We start from the raw sequence: 24,075 nt of genomic DNA on the forward strand, positions 1-24,075 counted from the left end.
TTTAAACCGCCCAGCTAAGCTCTATGTTCAGAACATCACCCCAAACAGCAATGCCTGGCTAGGCGGTGGCTCCAGGGCAGCACCAGGAGGGATGCGCTCCCGCCCCTCCTGCAGGTGGATGGTTGGATGGATGGCTGGTCCAGAGAGTCAAGCTTTATCCCTGGATCCCTTCTCGTTCATTCTGCGCCTGCGTCGCTGGCGAGCCGCTAGGCGAACCCAAGTTGACCTCAGCGTCGTTCCCTACTCTTTAGTAAGCGTGGCCCTCTTGAAGACCCATAGCAAGAGGTGGGGTTGTGCATGATTAAAAAGGGGCGTAGACGGAGGGCGGGCCCTCGGTTTCAATTGGTCCTCCCGCCCTCCGGAAGTCGAGTCGCGGACTGTGCGCACTCCGAAGTTGCTGGGTCGCTCTTGCGGCGCCGCTTCCTCTCCCGCTCGATCGGTCTCGGCGGGGACCCACGAGGGTCGATATGCCTCGGTACGCGCAGCTGGTGATGGGCCCTGCCGGCAGCGGAAAGGTAAGTGTTAACCGGAGGCTTTTGGAAATGGGACGGAAACTTGAAGGCTCCAGGTGACCCCCTGAGCGGCTGGGAGCGTGTTCCCCTCTCCAAGAGGGGGACACAAGCCACAGACCCGGGCACCTACCTCCACCCCCCAGACTCTGGGAGGGATGCCTGGGATCTCATGACAAGGACTGGTTCAGGAGCTACCTCCTTAGTGTCACGGGAATGCAGATATAAACTATAGAAAACCCGAGACGACATTCAATTCAGCGGGGGTCTTGGAGGTGATTATAAAAGAGCAAATGTGAATACTGCTTCTTGGATTCCCAATGAGACCTTGGTTCAAATCCTGCGCCTTTTCTAAGCTCCCAACCCAGGAGTCACCCTGGACTCATTCTCTCTCACCCTCTATATCCAAGCTGTTGCCAACCTCTGTCCCTTTCACTTTTGCAACATCTCTTGTCCATTTCATCTCTGCAGAGTTTCTCATCAATTTCACCTGACTGTGTCCCCTTCTCACCTCTGACACTGCCAACCATCCTGATGAAGACAGACCCTCATGACCTCACACCTGGACTATTGCAGTCGCTGCTAGGGGGTCTGCCTGCCTCATGTCTCTTCCTACTCCAATCCATCCTCCACCTAGCCACTAAAATGATTTTTCCTAAAATACAACTCTCCCCTCCACCCCAACTTAATAAATTCTAGAGATTACCTTTTGCCTCCAGGGTCAAATAAAAAATCCTCTGCTGTCAAAATGCCTCAAAGCCCTTCATCACCTACCCCCTTCCTTTCTTTCTAATCTTATACCTTACTCCCCAACATGGCCTCTTAGGTACAGTGACACCAGCCTCATGGTTTTTCCTCAAATCAGATGATGGATGCATTTCTCTCTTTCTTCAAGTCCCAGCTAAAATGCCATCTTCTGCAATAAACCTCAATATCACTTAATTCTGGTGCCTTCCCTTTGTTAATTACTTATGACTTACCATGGAGATAGCTTATTTGGACATATTTGTGTGCCTGTTGTCTCCCCCATTGGATTAGAACCCCCTTGAGGGCAGGAACTGTCTTTTCTCTCTTTCCGTATCCCCAGCACTTAGCACAAAGCCTGGAATATAGTAGGAGCTTAATAAATGTTTATTGACTACCACACACTTCATTGGCCTGGGCCTGGGCATGTTTAAGCCTGTCTCTTCCTTACTTGTGGACATAGTAGCAGCTGGCTTTGGCCTTGGCTGACAAATGCATGTACCGCTCATCCGCTTTGGCATCTGTGCATGCGTTTCAGTCTCAGCTCTACCCTTTTACTAGAAAGTTCACACTCAGCATGAATTTTTGTCAGGTAGTTTTAAACCTGTATTTATTTCTTTTCTTCTGTTTTCTTTTTTTTTTAGTTTAACTTAAAGGAGGGAAAGTACCAGTGTTCAGAATTGAACTATAATAGTTTGTATATTCAGCATTTGAAGTGTATTTTGTTGTACTCTTGTTTGAATGTGTATTCAGGGGGCAGCTAGGTGGCGCAGTGGATAATGCACCAGCCCTGGATTCAGGAGTTCAAATCCGGCCTCAAACACTTAACACTTACTAGTTGTGTGACCCTGGGCAAGTCACTTAACCCCAATTGCCTCACTTAAAAAAAAAAAAGTATTCACGTATAGAAATGAAATTTTTTTAAAAATCAAAGGTTTAGATAAATGATCTCCAAGATCTCTTTCCGCTCTGGACCGTGTGTGATCCTATAATTTCAATGCTTATTTCATCTTTTGTGGCCTATGCAGGAAAATCCTTGTACTACTGAAATCACAGGTCCTGCGCCATCTCTTCCATAGTAAGAGCAGCTGGTGTATAGAGTGTTAGTTATTATTGTGACAATAATACTTAACGTAAGTCTATTATATTTAAATCGATTATAGCAAATAGACACACACATATACTAGCTATTACTGTCACAGCGATGTCTATTTTGCATGGCATTTTATGTGCCTTATTTCATTTGATCTTCCCAATAACTCCATGAGTTTGTTTCAGTCACATCCAACTCTTCAGGACCCCATTTGGGGTTTTCTTGGCAGAGATACCGGAGTGGTCTTGCCATTTCCTTCTTCCGCTCATTTGATAGATGAGGAAACTGAGGCAAATGGGGTGAAGTCACTTGCCCAGGGTCACACAGCTAATAAGTGTGTGAGGTCAGATTGGAACTCAGGTCTTCTGACTCCAGACCACTGTGCCCCCGTGCGGCCAGAATCAGAGGACCTGGGTTCAAATCCTGGCTCTTCCATTTTGATAGTTTTGTTGACTAAATGAAATTGGAGAGAAGGAGGGGGAGGAAGAGGAGGAGGCCTGGCATTCAGAGAGAATTTAAGGTTGGCCAGATTTCCCACAGACATTGTCTCATTTGAGCCTCACAGCTGCTCTGCCAGGGAGGTGCTCCAGAAATGGTCATTCCCACTTTACAGATGAGGAAACATTCTCAGAGAAGTTAAGTAACTTGCCCAAGAATGCACAGCTAGTCGGTGTCAGGGCTGAGGGCAGCACCTAGCACATGGCAAGCATTTAATTAATGCTTCAGCTCATATGTAGCTAGTCTGGTTTAGGTCAGGTCTTGAGAAGAAGGTGAATTTTAAGCTTGGTCTGAAGAAATGATAATTTGGTGAAGGAGAGAGGTGTTGGGGCCCAAAAAGCAGAGCAGAGCTCATGGTGGGGGGGGGGGGGCGCATTGAATAGAAGTGCCTACATGGGACAGAGGCCGAAGACCCGAGTTCAAATCCTGTCTCTGGTACTTATTATCTGTGTGACCTCTGGTAACTTGCTTAACCTTCCTGTGCCCTGGTTTTCTCAACTGTAAAATGAGAGAGTTGACTGATCAATAATAGTCTAAATTGGGGGCGGCTAGGTGGCACAGTGGATAAAGTAGTGGCCCTGGATTCAGGAGTACCTGAGTTCAAATCCGGCCTCAGATACTTGACACTTACTAGCTGTAACCCTGGGCAAGTCACTTAACCCCCACTGCCCTGAAAAAAAAAAAGAGAGATCATTATTAAAAAAATAATAATAATAGTCTAAATTTAAAGATTTAGACCCAGAAGGGGCCTCAGAAAAAATGTCATCCAACCTCCCCGATTTTACAGATGAGGACTCTGAGGCGCAGACAGTTTAAGTGCTCGCCTTGGCACAATCGCAGAACCAGTTAGTATTATCACCTGGGTAGTATCACAGGCCTGCTGACCTGTCCTGCTACAGCCCCATCTCTGCTAGTTCAGCCCTCTCCTTTTGCAGATGAGACCATGGCCCAGAGAGATTCATCACTCCGCCCAAATTCACACAAGTAGCAGAGCCAGGATTTGAACCCAGCTCCTTGGACTTGGAACCAACTACTCTTCTTTTTCTTCTCTGCTTTGAATAGGATCAAATGAGATAACATAGATAAGGTGCTCTTGCAAACCATAAAGCACTTGTATGAATGCTGGCCAGCTGCTTTGAAGATTGTTGCTTTTTACTAGGGATATAGTTTTGGTTTTTTTTATTCCCCTGTTACAGTGGTGGGCTGACCAATGGGAAACTGCCTGGCCTACTCAAAGACATCTTCTCTAGAAAGAGGTTCTTACTGACCCAGGAAGCCTCAGCTGTCTGTCTTCCCTTGTCTGTCTGTCCACACACAAATCCCCAATCGCCCCTCCTGGGGCTGGTCCCTGTGGTCGAAGCCTGTGATTTCACCTGCTCCACCTACAGCAGCTTTCCTATCATTACAGAGCACATACTGCCACACCATGGTCCAGCACTGCGAGACCCTGAGCCGCTCAGTCCAAGTGGTGAACCTGGATCCTGCGGCCGAGCACTTCAGCTACCCTGTGATGGCAGGTGAGCGGGTGGCGGCAGCCTCCTCTTCCCCTCCCTTCTGCAGAGGTTCTCCTCACCTTTGGGGTCTTTCTGCCTCTGCCTCCCATTGCCTGCGGTCCCTGGGTTCAAGTCCATGGGCTCTACTGGCCAATTCCCAGCCCCTCTAAGCTTTTTTCTGGGGGATACCAGGCTTCTTCTTCTATAATCCTCCTTAGAGAGCAGCCTCTCGGGGGGGGGGGGGGGGAAAGCCTACCTAGGGGGTCTTCTAAAGTGTCATGGTTGCCATGGCATTGCCATCTGAGGGTCCCCAGCCCCTGCTGCATCTCTGACCCCCCATTTTCTAGTCATACATGCTGTTTCCTAAGGAGGGCATGGCATCAAGAGGCGAGTCGTGTATCAGGGTAGCCCCCAACTCTTATTTGCTTTGGCCAGGTTGGATTTAGATCAGCCATGCAAGAATGGTTCGACCAGAAGAAAAGATTATATTTAGTAAATCCTGTTAAAAACAAAAACACCGCTAACCAAGTGTATGCAGGAAAGGCCATTAACAAAGTCCACCGTGTATTTATGGTTTGAAGAAAGCAAAGCACTAACCTACACCGCCAAAGGGTCGTTTTTTAAACATGGTCAGTAGAAAGGGCCTTTACAGGTGGACAGACCCCTGGATTTAGAGTCCAAGGACCTGGGTTCAAAGCTCGGCTCGACCTGTGTGACCCTGGACGAGTCCCTTAAATCTAGGAGCCTCACTTTCCTCCTGGGACAAGCAGACCTCGTGCTAGGTCCCAGGATCTTCCATCTGCAGCTGGAAGACACCTTAGAAGCCCTCCATTCCAACCCTCTCAGTTAATGGTTGAAGAACCCTGGACCGGAGAGAGCTGGAGCGATTGTGGTCCCTGTATCTGGTCCCCAGGTCCAAGATGTGGCCCAGCAGGGATTCATGCTCTTGTGATTCCAGGGACCCCGAGTCCAGGGCTTTCCCTGCCGCTTCCCAGTTATCCCTTTGTGTCAAGGGCCCTGTGTTAAAATCTCGTCCTGGTCCCCTCTGGTCAGGATAGTCAGTTTATAAGTAGCCAGCCAGCATAAAGAGGCAGGAGCAGGAAGTGAGATTGCAAAGGGAAACCCAGGAATCACACACAAAGCCTCCCAAAGATCCAAGGAGCACGGTTCACCAAAAGTCACCTCCTGGTAGCGTGTGCTGAATCGAGGGAGCCATCCAGGCCCAGCTATGATAAGCAAATCCCAGACATCTGCAGGGAGACCAGGTTGCCGATGACTTCAAGATGCCACAGACCCGTTGGTTTGAAAGATTCAGGGGGGGGGGGGGCTAGGTGGCGCAGTGGATAAAGCACCGGCCCTGGATTCAGGAGTACCTGAGTTCAAATTCAGCCTCAGACACTTGACACTTACTAGCTGTGTGACCCTGGGCAAGCCACTTAACCCCCATTGCCCTGCCAAAAAAAAAGAAAGATTTACCTACAACTTTGGGATGATTTGGCTACGTTAAGAAACTGGCCCCAAGGTGACACAAAGAAGAATTAGCCTTTTCCCCCCAAACCCTGCCTGCCCCCCGCCCATCAGGTCTGTCCTGCCACGTGCTCTGGACACTAATCCGTGGCTGCATGAGTGCTCCTCTGTGCTTCTCCCCCTCCCCATCTTTCTCCCACACTGCCCGCCTTCCTCCCCATCCCTTCGCCATCTGTCCCTCTAGCCCCTTTGCATGGCTCGTCTCTGTACCTCCTATGCCTGTTCACCCCACACTCTGTGCCTTGTTAAAGTGTGATTGCAGCCTCCCTCCCCACCGCCGTCCTGGGGCTTCTGGGCAAGCACCCAGAGTTCCATGCGCGCACCGCCCCGTTGGCTCATTTCACAGATTAATTTGCAGTTCAGGCCCCGTCCTCCTCCCCGTCAGGCATGTTGGCAGCTTCAGTCATCCTCATAGCCAGTGGCATGGCGGGGCATGGCGGGGCTTGAGTCCTCCTTCCCCAGCCTCCTCTACGGTGTCCCGTCCTCAGTCCTGGCTCTCCTCGCCTCTCCTGTGCACTGTTGCAGCAGCTCCTCCCTGGTCTCCCCCTCGCAGCCTCTCCCCTCCCAACGCATCCTCCACAGAACTGCCAGAACAGTCTTCCCAGGGCACTGGCCCGACTGTGGTGGTGCCCGCTCCATACACCCTTCCCCTGGTGGTCAGCAGCACCCCCTTTAGCGTGCCAGGCTTGTCTCACACGACTAGCCCTCGCCAGCAGCCATTTGTGCGTGTGCCTTTGCACGAGACGTTCCTCACGCTGGGCTGTCCTCCCACCTCATCTCTCCCTCTGAGAAGCCTTCTCTCCAGGGCTCAGCTCCTCGGTGAAGCCAGAGCTGCTGCGCCCGGTCCTTGGTGCCCTTGCCTTCCTCAGTATCCCTGGCGTGATGGTGAGAGGGCCAGCCCTGGCGTCAGGAAGACCAGGAAGGGGGTACCCACTGGATCTGTGACTGTGGCCCCAGCCTCCCTGATTTCCTTTCATTCAGATTGGCAACGTTGAACACTATAATTGCGTAAAATGTGGTCACTAGTCCAGTCCGGTGGAACTATCGAGTGTGATTTTGATAATATGACCCCTTCCCACGATTCCTGATGAATCTTGATAATGCGACTTACAGGTGCATTGCCAGACCCCATGGGTGGAAGGATTTCTACCCGGGCCATCCCGAGTCTGGGCACCAGCTCCCACATAAAGCTTAATCTGGTAGTGTGCCGTGCGCTCCTCCAGTACAGGGATGGTTGTTTTCATCTTTGCATCTCAAGGAGGGATCCATGGGAAGGGGGGAAGGGGCCCATCCTTAAAACACGTCTGACCTTATCTCTCCCCTTCCCGAGAAGCTCCGGCGACTCCCACTGATTCTAGAATCAAGTACAAATACCTCTCCTGGCAGCTAGAGCCCTTCCTCGTCTTGGATGGGCATCTTTCATGTTCCTTCCCTTCGCACACTGGGCACTAGCTAAGCCGGCCCACTTCTTGTCCTTGTGCAATTTCCCTTCTCCTGTCTCTGCCTGTAATGCCCTTCTGCACCGCGCCCCCCTCAATCCTTCACCTCCCGGATTTCCTTTATAGCTGGACCCAGGCCAAGCTTCCTCCTTGCATGCCCTTCGTGTCCCCCCCCCCCTCCCCTAGTTGCTGGTGCCACCACACCAAAATGACCTTGTGTTCATTATTTTACATTTGCTCATATGCACGTGTGCTATTGACCCCACTAGAACATCAACTGCTGGTGGGCAGGCACTACCCTTGTCCTTCCTTCAGTCCCTGGCACCCAGATCGGTGTTTGGCACGCAGCAGAGGCAAGCCCCGATTAATGCAGATAATGAATCCCATGGGTCCCCGGGGTCACAGAGAGTGGACACGACTGAAGAACAAAAATGAGTCTCATGACATGGCTACGTGTATTCAGACGTGCACCATTCAAAGCCCTAATTCCTACAATGTGGTCCCTAGTTCCAGCCCCATGGAAATACCGAGTATGAATCTGACCACTGCCTGGGATTCCTTGTGTGCAGTAATCGGACCCAGCTTCTTGCGTAATTACCGATGGTAGGCTGTCATGAGCAGTGATGGCTTCCTTCGGGCCGGGGCTCTTCTACACTGAGCAGTGCTGCCTTTGCCCTTGCAGACATCCGAGAGCTGATTGAGGTAGATGACGTCATGGAGGACGACTCGCTGCGGTTTGGCCCCAACGGTGGCTTGGTCTTCTGCATGGAGTACTTCGCTAATAACTTTGACTGGCTGGAGGGCTGCCTCGGACACATGGAAGACGATTACATCCTCTTCGACTGCCCAGGCAAGTGTGCATTACTCAGGCGGCAGCTGGATGGGCAGGAAGAGAAAAGGGACTGGACTCTGTTCAAGGGCTACAGGCTGCAGGCAACTTTGGAGTCAGAGCATGCCAAGTGCAAAGAGTGCTTCAGGTGCTTATTGCTTGTGACCTTGGGCAAGTCACTTAACCCCTGTCAGTCTAGATTGCCCTGGAAGTCCCTTCTGAGTCTAGATCTATGATCCAATTAATCAGTAAACTGTATTAAGATTCTACTACAGGGGGCAGCTAGGTAGCACAGTGGATAGAGCACCAGCCCTGGAATCAGGAGGACCTGAGTTCAAATCTGACATCAGACACTTAACGCTTACTAGCTGTGTGACCCTAGGCAAGTCACTTAACCCCAATTGCCTCACCAAAAAAAAAAAAAAAAGATTCTACTACTGGACAGCGGGTGGCTCCATGGATAGAGGAAGGCTTCTCAAACTTTTTCCCCTCGTGACTCCTTTTCACCCAAGAATTTTTATGTGACCCTGGATATGTAGGCATATAACAAAGCTCATCTTTTTACTCTTGCCAAATTTTTCATGATCCCCACATTCAGTGACACAACCCCATAGAGGGTCAAGAAGCTTTGGGATAGAGCACTGGCCCTGAAATCAGGAGGACTGGAGTTCAAATTCAGCCTCAGACACTTATTAGCTGTGTGACCCTGGGCAAGTCACTTAAGTCCGATTGCCTCCTAAAAAAAAAAAAAAGATTAAGACTCTATTATGTCTCCAGCATTCTGTGATGAAGCATTGATTCGCTCTTCCCCTCCTTTCCTTATTCCTTCCTTATGCTGAGTTTTATAGATTCTCAGAGTTGTAGGGCATTAGAGAAGTCTTTGAGTCCAACTCTTGCCTGGAAAAGAGCATCCTCGTTAGCATCTTGGACAGGAATTCGACCAGCCTCTGTGGAGGCCTCCCGTGAGAGGGAGCTTAGTCCTCCCAAGGTGGCCCCCTGCACTGTTCAGTAGGGAGTTCTTCCCAACATTGAGCCTAAAATTGTCTCTTCTCAGCCTCCTTTTTCTGCCCTCTGGGGCACATAGAATTAGCATGTCCCTGTGTCACGTGACAGGCCTTGGTGCCTGTGAAGCTGCTATAGCCCTCCAAGTCTCCCCCAGGCTGACTGATCTCAGTTCCTTCCCCCAGCCCTCCTCTGTCATGAGCTCTGGGCCCTTCCCTAGCTTGGTTGCGCTCCTCTGGACACTCTGTCTTATCAAAGTCCTACCCAGGCCTCCTGATGAGATCTGACCAGGCTGTGGCTGGTGGGACGGTGACTTCTCATTTCTGCAGTGCAGGCCTTTCTAATGCAGCCACAGATTGCCTTAGCTTTGCTTGGCTGACATCGGTAATCATTGATATGGGCCAGGCACTCTGCCAGGGGCCACGGACACAGATAGGCAGAATGAAACAAGCCCATCTCTCAGTCAGTCTGCATTCAGACGGGAGCAGACAACACATATATCTGTGTCAGTATATATAAAATGAATACAGGGGAGTTAGGCAGCAAGGACAGCAGCCTTTGTGGGGGGTGGCCGTGAGTGATCAGAAAAGGCTTCATGAAGAAAGAGGACTCAAACTGTGTCCCGAGGGGAAGAGAGATCTAGTGAGGCAGAAGTAGATGGTGCATGCCAGGTGTAGGGGACAGCTGGTACAAAGGCATGGAGGCTGGAGATGAGCATTGTCTATGAGAAACAAAGAAAAGGCCACTCTGACTTGATAGTAGCATCTAAGAACAGGGCTATGTACAATATGTGCAATAAAGCTGGAATGTTATAGATGAGGGCTACAGATTGGGGTTGTGAAGGCCTTTAAAAGCCATATGGAATTTCCCTTCCCTGAGGCAACATGGAGCCACTGCAGTTTATTGAGTAGGTCAGGTCTGTTTATTCTATCACTTGCATCCCTAATGTCTTCCAGGGCTCAGCACTAGATGTTCTTCATAAAGCCTTCCTTGATCCCAGTAGCTACTAGGGCCTTCTGATAGCATCACCTTGTATCTAATTTGTAAATATTTTGTATATAATATACATACACAAAAATACCTCCGTGTTTTGTATATGTGTCAGTATATGGGTATGATGTATATAAAACATAAATATTTTATTTATATATATAAATATGTATCATATACATAAAATATATATATATAGGTATACACGTGTGTGTATGTATATATGTTTAGTTCAGTCAGCTTCAGTCGTGTCCGACTCCTTATGACCCCATTTGGAGTTTTCTTGACAAAGATACCGGAGTGATTTTGCCATTTCCTTCTTCAGCTCTTTTTACAGATGAGGAAATTGAGGCAAACAAGGGTTAAGTAATCTGTCCAGGGTTCCACAGCTAGGAGGTATCTGAGGCTGGATTTGAACTCAGGTCTGCAGTAGATAGAACACTGGGCTCAGAGTCAAGACTCATCTTAACCCTATTTGCTCAGTTTCCTCATCTGTAAAATAGCTGGAGAAGGAAATGGCAAATGACTCCTGTATCTTTGCCGAGAAAACCCCAAATGGGGTCACAAAGAATCAGACATCACTGAAACAACATCACATCACATCACATCCGCCTGAAACAACTGAACAACGACATATATAGAATATTTATATGCACCTACACACACATTATAAATATAGGGGTGTGTGTGGGGGGGGTGCCCCTGGATGAATCATAGGATCCCAGCCTTAAAGCTGGAAAGGACCCCAGAGGTCATCTAGTCAAATCTCCTTATTTTACTGATGAGGAAACTGAGGCTCCGGCAGGTTAAATGACCCAGGGTCATGTCCTTCAACTTGAGCCAGAGATCTTTTTAGATTGTAAACTTGAGGCAAAGTTGGCCCTGCTTTTGTCTTTTTTTTTTAAATCATAAAAGTATTTTATTATTTTCTAGTTACATTAGAGATAGTTTTCAGCATTTGTTTTTTGTTTTTTGTTTTTTTAGTGAGGCAGTTGGGGTTAAGTGACTTGCCCAGGGTCACACAGCTAGTAAGTGTTAAGTGTCTGAGGCCGGATTTGAACCCAGGTACTCCTGACTCCAGGGCTGGTGCTCTAACCACTGTGCCACCTAGCTTCCCCCTCAGCATTTGTTTTTATAAGATTTCTAGTTTCAAATTTTTCTCCCTCCCTCCCCCTCCCCAAGACAGCAAGCAATCTGATATAGGTTATATATGTACAATCACATGAAACATATTTCTGCATTAGTTATGCTGTGAAAGAAGAATCAGAACAAAAGGGGAAAAGCTCAAAAAAGAAAAACAAAAAGAAAAAAAGTAGAAACAGTATAGTTCAATCTGTATTCAGACCCCACAGTTCTTTTTTCTGGTTATAGAGAGCACTTTCCATTGTGAGTCCTTTGGAATTATCTTGGGTCATTGTATTGCTGAGAAGAGCCAAGTCTATCACAGTTGATCATCATGCAGTGTTGCTGTTACTGTGTACAATGTTCTCCTGGTTCTGCTCACTTCACTCAGCATCAGTCCACTTAAGTCCTTCCAGGTTTCTCTGAAATCTGTATGCCTGCTCATTATTTCTTATAGCACAATAGTATTCCACTGCATTCATCTACCACAACTTGTTCAGCCATTCCCCAGTTGATGAGCATCCCTTTGATTTCCAATTCTTTGCCACTACAAAAAGAGGCTTGCTTTTGTTTTTGTAGTACCAGCACATAGTAGGTGCTTCAGAAATGCTGATCAGTTCATTTAGAGATGCACAGACTTGTACAGGTCTGATCTTAGGACAACCAAACATGGGACCTGAAGAAGCAGAGTGTTAGAGTTGGAAGGGGCCTAACTAGGACATCTCTTTATCCCTCACATTCTAGAATTTTTTTTTTCTTTAATCCCAACAGAGTAAAAGCCCTCTGAGGGCAGGGACTCTGTCCATGGTTTGTTTTTCTTCTTCATTCGTCTTCCTGGCGCACATATGTAGGGCCTTGCATGGAGCAGGGGCCCATTAAAAGTTTGCTGAATCAGGCAGATTTCACATTCCAGCCCAATTCTTTCTTAAGGCACTAATTTCTGTCTGTTCTGCGTGCAGGCCAGATTGAGCTCTATACTCACTTGCCCGTGATGAAGCAGCTGGTGGAGCGCCTGCAGCAGTGGGAGTTCCGAGTCTGTGGGGTGTTTCTGGTCGATTCTCAGTTCATGGTGGAGTCATTCAAGGTATGATCATAAGGCCCGTTGGGCTGTCAGACAGGGGTCCCAAGGTGGCCCACTGCACTGTTCAGTAGGGAATTCTCAGGCCAAAGGCGTCCCTGCATGGTGGACGTGGAGTCAGGAACACCTGGGTTCAGATCCTACCTGTGGCACTTAACTAGCTGTAAACACTTCACTTTTCTCTAAGTCTGCAGCTTGTGGATGGGGTATAGTCTGCCCCAGCAAAGGGAACTCCCATCCAGGTGAAATCACAGGTTCCTTCACATGTTGACTTATGGGTGTGGGTGGGTAAATAAATAACATCCTAGCATGTGTAAGGTCTCAGTCCTGTATATGTACACAGCTTCTTCCTGGTGTTATTTAAAGCTCCCATATGTTTTTGTATTACAGGACTTTACACAATGCAAGGTATATTTTTGTTGTTGTTCAGTCATTTTTCAGTCCTGTCTGACCCTCCATGACCCTGTTTGGGGCTTTCTTTTTTTTTTTTTTTTTTTGCAGGCAATGGGGGTTAAGTGACTTGCCCAGGGTCACACAGCTAGTAAGTGTCAAGTGTCTGAGGCCGGATTTGAACTCAGGTACTCCTGAATCCAGGGCAGGTGCTTTATCCACTGCGCCACCTAGCCCCCCCGGGGCTTTCTTGGCAGAGATACTGGAATGGTTTGCCATTTCCTTCTCCAGATCATTTTGCAGATGTGGAAACTGAGGCAAACAGTGTGAAGGGACTTGCCCAGGGTCACACAGCTCGTAAGTGTCTGAGGCCAGGTTTGAACTCAGGTCTTCCTGACTCCCCTCTAGCTACTGCACCTCCTAGCTGCCCACATGGTACATAGTAAGTACTTAATAAATCCATGTTTGCTGACAGACTTGTGATAAAAGCAGATGAAACCGTGGTTACTGAGGAAGCAGAGCTGATGCTAATACAGTATTACACTGTAGGTACCTCCATTGTTCTCTGTTCCTCCTGGATCCTTGAGGAATTGCTCAGAACCTACATCCAGCCTACCTTCCTAGGCTTGTTTCATACTACTTGTTCATTGATTATTAAGCGCCTGCTGTGTGCCAGGCACCATCGCGAGGTGCTATGCAGACAAAAATGAGACAGCTGCTGCCCTCAGGGAGCTTATATTCTTTGGGGGTGCTGATGGACACTGTGTGTGTGTGTGTGTGTGTGTGTGTGTGTGTGTGTGTGTGCATCCATCCATCCATCGGTGAAGATGTGAGGCCAGTAACCCCCTTGGCCCAGACCGTGCTCCAGCCAAAGGGGCCTATGTGCTCTCCTTTCATCCCGCAGGCTGTCTGTCCCACAAGCCTAGAAGGCATCTCTCCTCCCCTTCATGCCTTAGAATCCTCATTTTCTCCAGTTGCCACCTCCTGCAGGTGATGGTCTAGTCATTAGCATCCCTCAAGTGAGATAATCAAATCAATCAAATGAGCTGATAGGGAAGCACTTAGCGCATAATTGGCTCTTCATAAAGGCCTCCTCCCCTCTCCCTCTGCCTGGCACTTAATTACCTCTCGTGAAATTAAGCTCAGTCCTTGATATCCCTAATGCCTCACAATGGCAAGGACTTAATATACACTCTGGAGTCGAATTGAGGTTGGGGGGCTCTGTGGGCACAAGGGAGGCCTGGATGAGCCTTCTCTGGCTTCGAGTCAGGGCTGGATTCAAATCCTGGCTCTGTCAGGGAGGGGAAGGGAACAAGCCTTTATTAAGAGCCTGCCAGGTGGGCTATGTGCTAAGTGCCTTCTTTGTTAGCTCATTTCCTTGATCTGATTATCTCACTTGAGAGAAGAGCAGATCACCTGCAGGAGGGGCAGCTGAGGGGCCTTCTGGGCATGTAGGACTGACGCCTGTGGGATGAAGGGCTATGTTTAGGGGAGGCTGAGACACAGTACTAGGCACCAGGATGTGAGCCTGGCCCATCCCTTGATTCCATGAGTCTCCATTTCCCCATCTCTAAATAGGGTAAGAGCCACCCTAGCTCCCTCTCTCCCAGGTAATTGCCTCAGAGCTGGCAGCCCTTCTGGTCACCCTTTGGTACCTTCTTCCCGTCGCCTCATTGGGAGTAATCAGTAATAACAGCTGACTTGATATAGCGCTTCACGGTTTTCAGAAGGCTTTGCAGACATTCTTAGCAGAACTCAGAAACTGCTTCTCCGTGGCAAGTCTTAGGAAAGATTTCACGAGATGGTGCCAGAAGACTTCTCTGGACCTGTTACAGATGTAGCTGTTTGCCAGACTCAGGTGTTCATTTCCCATCTCCAGGCCTTTGCACAGCTGTCCTCCAAGTGTCTGAAATGCACACCCTCCACATCCTAGCACCCGTAGCCTCCTGGAGGCCTTTCCCAACTCCCTCCCTAGGAGTCATCGTTCTTAGCCTCTTGCTGTTTTACTGTGACCTGGTTTATGCTACTTGAGGGGATGGGACTGTTGTCTTATTGAAATAAAGTGTCTGGAGGAGCGGGTAGAGGAACTCTTTCTGTCCCCCACCCCCAAGAATGGGCCTCACAGCACAGGCCATGGAAGCACCCTTCACAGGGTGGCACAGCTGTCTGAGGCAGAATTACAAGTGATCAAAATCCAAGTATTTCTGCTTAGAAAGAGAAATAGGGGGCAGCTAGGTGGTGCAGTGGATAGAGCACCGGCCCTGGATTCAGGAGGACCTGAGTTCAAAATCTGGCCTCAGACACTTAACACTTACTAGCTGTGTGACCCTGGGCAAGTCACTTAACCCCAATTGCCTCACCAAAAAAAAGAAAGAAAGAAAGAAAGAAAAATAGGTCTGCCCTGCTTTTGGAAAACCTCTCCAACCCCACTCTTTTTCTGCTCACAGTTTATGGGGTTCAGGAGACAAAGATGGCATTGCACAGCTAGAATTAAACAGGGTGAGTACAGGTTTAGGGTCAAGGTTTTGATTTGCTTAAACAACAGGCATCACTTAGCAACCCGTTTCAGGGCAGGATGGGGTCTTCATCTGCTTCCACAGCAGGCTCTCAATAACTTCTCATTGCATTTAATTGAACACATTCAGACTCTCCCTGTGACTGAGCCCAAATGGTGACTGACCAACTGATCCTTTCTTTTAAACTTTGGCTGCTCAGGAGCGGAAGCCCTCGTTCTTTGCCGTTTCCAATGAACCGAACTGGAGAAAGCTACACATTTAACCTTTCCTTGTCTCTTTCCTCCTACAGTTTATCTCTGGGGTCATGGCAGCTCTCAGCGCAATGGTGTCTCTGGAAATCCCACAGATCAACATCATGACCAAGATGGACTTGCTGAGCAAGAAAGCAAAGAAGGAAATAGAAAAGTGAGTTCTTCCGCAACATGTCTTTTTGTCCAAAGGGCCAAGATTGCTGAAATTCATAACTTCTTACTTACTGCCCATGTGTGGACTGCAGTTTCTTCATCTGTAAAATGAGCGGTCACACCAGATGGCCTCTGAGGACCTTTCCTGCTCTCTATCTATGTGCCTAAGTCCTTTTACCTCTGTGGGACTCCATTTCCTCATCTGTGAAAGGAGGAAGATGGGTCAGAAGGCCTCTAAAGTACCTTCCAGCACGGTCTATGAGTCCTGGGAAAACCCAGGTAATTGCCGAATTATCCATGCAGTTCTCTCACACCAACTCCCCCTTTTTCCTTTTTTTGAAGGTTCCTTGATCCTGACATGTATTCTTTGATAGAGGATTCTACAGGCGTCTTAAGAAGCAAAAAGTTCAAAAAGTTGACTAATGCCATCTGTGGATTGGTAAGCCCTCGGATTATTATTATTATTTTTTTTTTTGCAGGAAAATGAGGGTTAAGTGACTTCCCCAGGGTTACACAGCTAGTGTCAAGTGTCTATGGTCAGATTTGAACTCAGGTCCTCCTGAATCCAGGGCCACTACTTTATCCACTGCGCTACCTAGCTGTCCCTCAGATTACTTTTTTTTGGGGGGGGGAGGCAATTGGGGTTAAGTGACTTGCCTAGGGTCACACAGCTAGTAAGTGTTAAGTGTCTGAGGTCAGATTTGAATTCAGGTCCTACTGACTCCAGGGCTGGTGCTCTATCCACTGCCACCTAGCTGCCCCCTCAGATTACTTTTAAACAATGACCTGGCAATATGAATTGTAGTGCACATCATAACGCAGTGCGAGCAAAAGGGGGGTTTTCCTTGTGTTTACAGGGGCATTGTGGGTAGCTGCATTGCTGCTCTTTCTGCTTATTGCCCCTAAAGGATTGATTGTCCTTCGGGCCCTGGGGATCAGAGGGTATAACTAGGGCTCAGGGGCCACAAGCCTTTTCTGCTCATCCCTTCTCCATACATACAGTCTGTATTACTTAGTGTTTAGTTTTTGCCTTTGCTCATGTGGGTACATGTTCTTCATCAGTAGAATCTAAACCCTTGAGGACAGGGACTGTTACATTGGAAATTGGCTTCTCCTCTGTACTTAGAGCTGTGCCCCGTGCTTTGTAATGAGCTCAGGTTCCTCCAGTTAAGAGTTAAGAAGAGGTCAAGTCTGACTCCCTCCTTTGAGATGAGGAAACTGAAGCACAGGAAGTTAAGTGACTTGCCCAGGGTCATGTAGCTAATAAGCTTCTAAGGCAAGATTTGAGCCCTGGATTTCTTGATTCCAAGTTCAGTGTACTGTGCATACTGTGTACAGTATACTGTGCCTGAGAACAACAGATTCAATAAATAACTGTTGATTGATCCTCAAACATGAATTTAGGGTTACTTTAGAGGCGACCCCCTATGCTGGCTCTGCCCAAGGCGTCTCCCTCAGACAGGGCTTCTTTACTTGGGGGTCTGTGAACTTGAATTTCTTTATATTTTGACAACTGCATTTCAGTATATTGATTTCCTTCATGATCTTGCATATTTATATTTTATGCATCCAAAAACTGTGCTAAGCTTTGGCTTAAATGCTTGTAATCATAAAGCCCCCGTAAGGGTCAGCCACTGTTCTTCTCAAAGATGGGTCTCTGCTCTGCAGATCGATGACTACAGCATGGTCCGCTTTTTGCCCTATGACCAGTCGGACGAAGAAAGCATGAACATAGTCCTACAACACATTGACTTCACGATTCAGTATGGGGAAGACTTGGAGTTTAAAGAACCCAAGGTAATTTGGGAGCTTGGGTGATGGGTTTTATAAAAATGTTTAATTGATGGTTAAAAAAAACCACAGTCATTTTCTGTTAGTTCTCCAATGTTTGAACTCTCCATTGTCACAAAGAAAAACAGTTTATTTTTTAAAATAGTATTTTATTTTGTATTTTTCCAACTACATATGAAGATGATTTTCAACATTCATTTTTTTAAATTATGAAAGCATTTTATTATTTTCCAGTTACATGTAGAGATAGTTTTCAATATTTGATATAGGTTATATATGTACAATAACATTAAACATATTTCTGCATTAGTCATGTTATAAGAAAAGAATCAGAGAAAAAAGGAAAAACCTCAAAAAAGAAAAACAAAAGAAGTATTACAACATTCATTTTTGTAAGATTTTGAATTCCAAATTTTTCTCCCTCCTCCCTCCCAAGACAGAAAGCCATCTGATATAGGTTATATAGTACATGCATGTTAAACATATTTCCACATGAGTCATGTTATGAAAGAAGAATCAAAACAAAAGGGAAAAACCACAAGAAAGGAGAAACAAAAAAAAATGACAAAAAAGTGAAAATACTGTGCTTTAATCTGCATTCAGACTCCATAGTTCTTTTTCTGGATGTAGAGAACATTTCCCATCATGACTCTTTTGGAATTGTCTTGGATCATTGTGTTACTGAGAAGAGCTAAGTCTATCATAGTCGATCACACATTGTTGCTTTACTATGTACAGTTGATTTGTTTTCTTGGTTCTGCTTATTTCACTCAGCATCAGTTCAGGTAAGTCTTTCCAGGTTTTTCTGAAATCCACCTGCTCATCATCTCATGTACAATAGTATTCCATAATAATCATATACCACAATTTGTTCAGCCATTCCCCAATTGATGGGCACCCTCTCAATTTCCAATTCTTTGCTACCACAAAGAGAGCTGCTATAAATATTTTTGTACAAGTGGGTCCTTTCCCCTTTTTTATAATTTCTTTGGAATACAGATCTAATAGTGGTATTCCTGCATCAAAGGGTATAACACAGTTTTATAGCCCTTTGGGCATGGTTCCAAACTGTTCTTCAGAATGGTTGCATCAGTTCGCAACTCCACCAACAATGCAGTGGTGTTCCTATTTTCCCACATCATCTCCAACATTTATCATTTTCCTTTTTTCTCATATTAGTGTAAAGAATTAATTGTTATTTGAGGTTTTTATGCCTCAGCGCACACTGGCCTGGGGCTCCGTAAACCGCATGGTGCTCCACCCACTGGTTGTAGCCATTGCCATGGCGCTGGCACCTCACATCATCACCACTCGCTGATGCCTACATGGGCCTGGCATGTCTGCCCTCACTAGGCTTCCAATCATTATAATTTTGCCATAAAGGGATAACAATTAATTCTTTACATTTTACATTAGCCAATCTGATAGGTGTGAGGTAGTACCTCAGAGTAGTTTAAACTTGCATTTCTCTAATCAATAGTGACTGGAAAAACAGTTTAGCAAAACCAACCAACAAAGTGACTGTGTCTTACAGTGTATAGACTTTGTCCTCCTCCCAAGAAGAAGGGGATGTTTCTTTTTTTTTTTTTTTTTGGCAAGGCAGTGGGGCTTAAGTGACTTGCCCAAGGTCACACAGCTAGTAAGTGTCAAGTGTCTGAGGCCGGATTTGAACTCAGGTCCTCCTGGCTCCAGGGCCAGTGCTCTATCCACTGCGCCACCTAGCTGCTGCCCCCATTGTGTGTTAAGAAAGAATGAATAGGAGGAATTCAGGGAAAGATTGCAAGAATTATAGACAGTAAGGCAGAGGAAATAAGTAAAGCCAAGAGAATTATATACATAGTAACTTCAGTGTTGTCAATGAAAAGATCACAAAAAGATCATGAGTGGTATACACAGTAACCCCAGTGTCATCAGTGAAAAGAGGTTGGATTTCTAAACAATGGACAAACCAGGTAAGATCTTTTGGGACTATGAGGATTATTTGGTATTTGTGAGACCTTTCCTCTTTGGCCTCAATGAAGTTTTTGTCCAACATCCAATTTCCTGACTCTGAGAGTTCAAGCAGGTTAGTGACTTTTCTCTAAGAATTCCCTGTTTAGGTCGCATGTTTTTGTGTGGCTTCTGCTTGGGGCTATTGGTCTCATGTATCGATATTTCTGAAGAACCAAGCCACCAGACCCTGCTCATCTGATTCTTTCCACTGTGTAGTATTTGGGAAATAGAAACACCAGGAACCCCCAAGATGAATATTTGATTTCCTGATTCCTTTCTAAACAATCTAAAGATTTGATACCAGTTCTGAAAGGGGGATGTAGCTTTTCTTTGCTTCAGAAGTCAATTCCCTGTAGGTGGCTGTACTTGAGTTAGAGCTATCTGTAACTAGGACTCTGGGATTAAAGAAAGAAGAGTGGAAATGTCGCTCTGCTCCTTCTGTAGGTGGGTGTTAAAAGGAGCAGTGTTCAAGGAGACCCGCAAGCCGATATCAGCCTGCTTGGCTGCCTATCAATCAGTAGAGATGAAGAGAACATCCCACCTTCTTGAAGTGTTGACAGCTTAATTTGCCAAGTCAGTCAAGAAAAAGATGGTGATGCATAGAGAGAACAAAGAGTCGAGGCTGAGATGGGGGGATGGACACAGTTCACCCGTCTTTTTGGTCTTTTCCATCTAGTCTGGTCCTTAGATTTTCTTAGAACAGAGGAGTCAGGGTGAGGAGAAAAGGTGACAAGACATTTTCTCACCAGAGCTCTGGGAATACTTTCCTCCACTGGGGCACGATAAGATTTGAGAACAAAAGTAAGTTTCTGACTGTAAATCTGAGAAGACAATAGAAGAGAATTAAAAGAAGAGGCGTGGGGCAGCTAGGTGGCGCAGTGGATAAAGCACTGGCCCCGGATTCATGAGGTCCTGAGTTCAAATCCGGCCTCAGACACTTGACACTTACTAGCTGTGTGACCCTGGGCAAGTCACTTACCCCCCCCCAAAATAAACAAAACAAAAAAAAGAAGAGGTGTGCTCCTGTCTTGGGTATCTTTGCCTTTTGTGAGCAGCCTGGCTGAGGAGAGGACCTTCATAGCCATTGACTGAAAGACCTATGACATCAACTTCTTTTCAATGTATTGATTGGTTTTGCTGAAATTTCTTTCTCTTATTATTTAAAAATATTCTTGGGGGAAGCTAGGTGGCACAGTGGATAAAGCACCAGCCCTGGATTCAGAGGACCTGAGTTCAAATCCGGACTCAGACATTTGATACTTACTAGCTGTGTGACCCTGGGCAAGTCACTTAACCCTCATTGCCCTGAAAAAAAAAATCTTTGTTATAAGAGATGGCCCTCCAGGATTGGGGGGAGGGATGTGGGTGGAAATATAGGTAATATGGAAACAAAAGACATCAATAAAATATATTTTTAAAAAGAGAAAGAACTGGCTGATGGAGCTGTGTACACAGGGGAGGCTTACCAACCCCAACATTCTTAGTGGTTGGTGGATAGGCTAGTCACTGAAGATAATGGATGCCCAGACTTGGATCATGCCTGTTTATTCTTTAAGCAGCTTCTATTGACACCTTCATTTCAGCTCTGACTTAATGAAACCCATTTCATTTGTTAGGTGTTTTTTTTTTTCTTTTCTTCAGGGCAATGAGGGTTAAGTGATTTACTTGTCCAGGGTCACACAGCTAGTGTCAAGTGTCTTGAGTCTGGATTTGAACTCGGGTCCTCCTGAATCCAGGGCTGGTGCTTTATCCACTGCACCACCCAGCTGCCCCTCATTTGTTAGTTCTTATCATACCCCACTTGGCTGGGGCAAGTGTTCACAGAACTCTACCTCCTCAAATAGGAAAAGGAGCTGAATGAAATTGTGATAAGGAAATTACCTTTAGCTTCCTCCTATCCCACTCCTGTAAATTACCAGCAAACTGGCTGTAGAAAACTAACAAGGCCTTTTTCTCATGTCCTTCCCTCTGCCTTCTTCTCTCTCTTGTCTCTACATTGGAATTCTGCACCCAATGGACTTTTCCAGGTAATTTGGCACTTCCAGGATCTGTGCTTAGGACCTCCATACAAGACACTATGTCTTCGTACCTAGTCTTTGTCAGTTGCTTTAGCCCTAAAACATTGAATATTTGCCAGATATTTACCCATCATGAACCATTACCTGAAATACCCACCCATAAGTGCCACTATTGGCACGTTTAAGAAAAAAATTTTAATTAAACTTTCTTTTGTTTCTTTTCTGGAAGGAAAATAAAGAAGAAAAGTCATCCGTGTTCGATGAGTTATTCCAATACCAAGAGGATGAATGAAGATATTTAATTTTTCTGGTGTTTATTAAAGCACAAAGAGCTTTGGGGGCAGAATCTTACAAAGACTCATTTTTAGCCTCAGGGAGAAGTGGATGGAGAATTCTTCTTTCCACAATCCACAATCTGAACCTCTCACTTCCTCCTTACCCCCAGAGAAAAAGGATCATTTGGAAAATCTACAGGCAAATGTTTCCAAATGAAGACCCAAGTTCTCTAGGATGTGTTTAACTGTTTAAGGGAAGACAAGCTGTGGCTATAAACGCAGCCAGACTCCGGATTCCCATTTGGAGAACAACTTGGACTTGGAAAAAGCTGATTTGAGACTCCTAGTTATTCAGTGTGCACAGAAAAGCCCTAGGCGCCATTGTTGGTCATCCTAGGCCCCAGGCCCAATTTACTTTCATTTTGGGGGAAAGCTAGTTTGCATCGTGGTGTGGAAGCAGCACAGAGGGAGAGCTCAGTTTGTCGTGAAGAAGAAAGACTTCTGACAACTCCGAGCTAACCACAAATGGCATGGGGCTCCTCAGGAGGAGGCAGTCTGCCCCATTTCCATAGCAAAGGCCAAAGGCCAAAGGCCTTTGAGGTGCAGAGGATTCTTTTACAGGTTCAGGTCCAGACGGCCCAAGGGTTCTCCTCACTCAGATTCTTTCTTTTGCTGCTGGTCAAATGATTCTGTTCCCCTCCCTCAGAATGGATTGCTAAAAATTACTTTTATAATAAGAATAAAACATTATGTCTGAGTTATCCAAAGCCTTTTCATATCGCAAATTATCCTTTTCTTGGTCTACCCTGTACCAGATGCAAATTGATAATTGTGTGTAACTTAACTGTATGAATAAATTTCCTGGGTTTCTTAGAGGTTAAATAACTTTCCCAGGGTCACACAGCCAACAATTCTCTGTGACGTTGTCCCAAGGTACCACAGTGGCCGGTCTATGTCAGAGACGTGTCATGGACCTCTTTGGCTGTGTAATGAAGCCTATGGACCCTTCTCAGAGTAAGGATTTTAAATACATAAAATATACAAAAGAAACCAATAATACTGAAATATAGTTTTCATAATATAAAAGTTCACAGACAGACCCCAAGTTAATAACCCCCCTGGTCTATTGGATTGAAAGGTTACAGAGGGAGGGGGCAGCTAGGTGGCACAATGGACACAGCACCAGCCCTGGATTCAGGAGGACCTGAGTTCAAATCTGGCCTCAGACACTTAACACTTACTAGCTCTGTGACCCCGGGCAAATCACTTAAACCTCATTGCCCTGAAAAAAAAAAATATATTACAGAGGGGGCAGCTAGGTAGCACAGTGGATAAAGCACTGGCCCTGGATTCAGGAAGACCTGAGTTCAAATGTGACCTCAGACACTTGACACTTACTAACTCTGTGACCCTGGGCAAGTCACTTAAACCTCATTGCCTTGAGGAAAAAAAAGAAGGTTACAGAGGGGCAGCTAGGTAGCACAGTGGATAAAGCACTGGCCCTGGATTTAGGAGGACCTGAGTTCAAATGTGACCTCAGACACTTGACACTTACTAGCTCTGTGACCCTGGGCAAGTCACTTAAACCTCATTGCCTTGAGGAAAAAAAAGAAGGTTACAGAGGGGCAGCTAGGTAGCACAGTGGATAAAGCACTGGCCCTGGATTCAGGAGGACCTGAGTTCAAATGTGACCTCAGACACTTGGCACTTACTAGCTCTGTGACCCTGGGCAAGTCACTTAAACCTCATTGCCTTGAGGAAAAAAAAAAGGTTACAGAGGGGCAGCTAGGTAGCACAGTGGATAAAACACTGGCCCTGGATTCAGGAGGACCTGAGTTCAAATGTGACCTCAGACACTTGACACTTGACACTTACTAGCTGTGTGACCCTGGGTAAGTCACATTGCCCGGGGGGGAAAAAAAGGTTACAGATTTCATCATTTTGTTTTAAAATATGTATTGAACGTATTTTTGTTGCAGACAAATATGAAGTGTTTTCTTGCCCTGCTATCAAGACATGTCGCTTCTTTCAAAATAAACAGTGAAAAACACATACCTGGGTTATGGCTCTTGTGAACTGAGGACAATTATTAGGAAAATGGTTTGGGGATAAGAGGCTCCCTCTCCAAAAATTGATGAATTGTGGGATGACATCCAGAAGGTCCCCTCCCTTCCCATCTCCAATTTTTGGATCCTTTCATTTCTTCAAGGCTCAACTCCTTCATCTGTGAAAGATTCATTCCGTATCCAGCTAGCTCAAATGATGCTCTTTCCTCCAATTTTCCTAGAGCTTTTTGTCTTGACCTCTTATTTACCCTTCAAACATCCCATTTTGCGTTCTACTTATCAGTGGAAATCACACACAC

At 46.3% G+C, this 24,075-nt stretch overlaps 1 protein-coding gene across 1 annotated transcript; it reads left to right on the forward strand.

Moving 5' to 3' along the window:
- On the forward strand, window positions 1-22,471 carry GPN3 (GPN-loop GTPase 3). Its single transcript, XM_043986322.1, has 8 exons — window positions 1-515; window positions 4,253-4,361; window positions 7,986-8,153; window positions 12,206-12,330; window positions 15,520-15,635; window positions 15,977-16,073; window positions 17,303-17,431; window positions 21,665-22,471. The coding sequence occupies exons 1-8, from the start codon at window positions 468-470 to the stop codon at window positions 21,725-21,727; spliced, it is 855 nt and encodes a 284-aa protein (XP_043842257.1). The 5' UTR covers window positions 1-467; the 3' UTR covers window positions 21,728-22,471.
- Window positions 22,472-24,075: the final 1,604 nt, after the last annotated feature.

Source organism: Dromiciops gliroides, chromosome 1 (genome assembly GCF_019393635.1).
Source record: "Dromiciops gliroides isolate mDroGli1 chromosome 1, mDroGli1.pri, whole genome shotgun sequence".
In the NCBI taxonomy this organism is placed as follows: domain Eukaryota; kingdom Metazoa; phylum Chordata; class Mammalia; order Microbiotheria; family Microbiotheriidae; genus Dromiciops; species Dromiciops gliroides.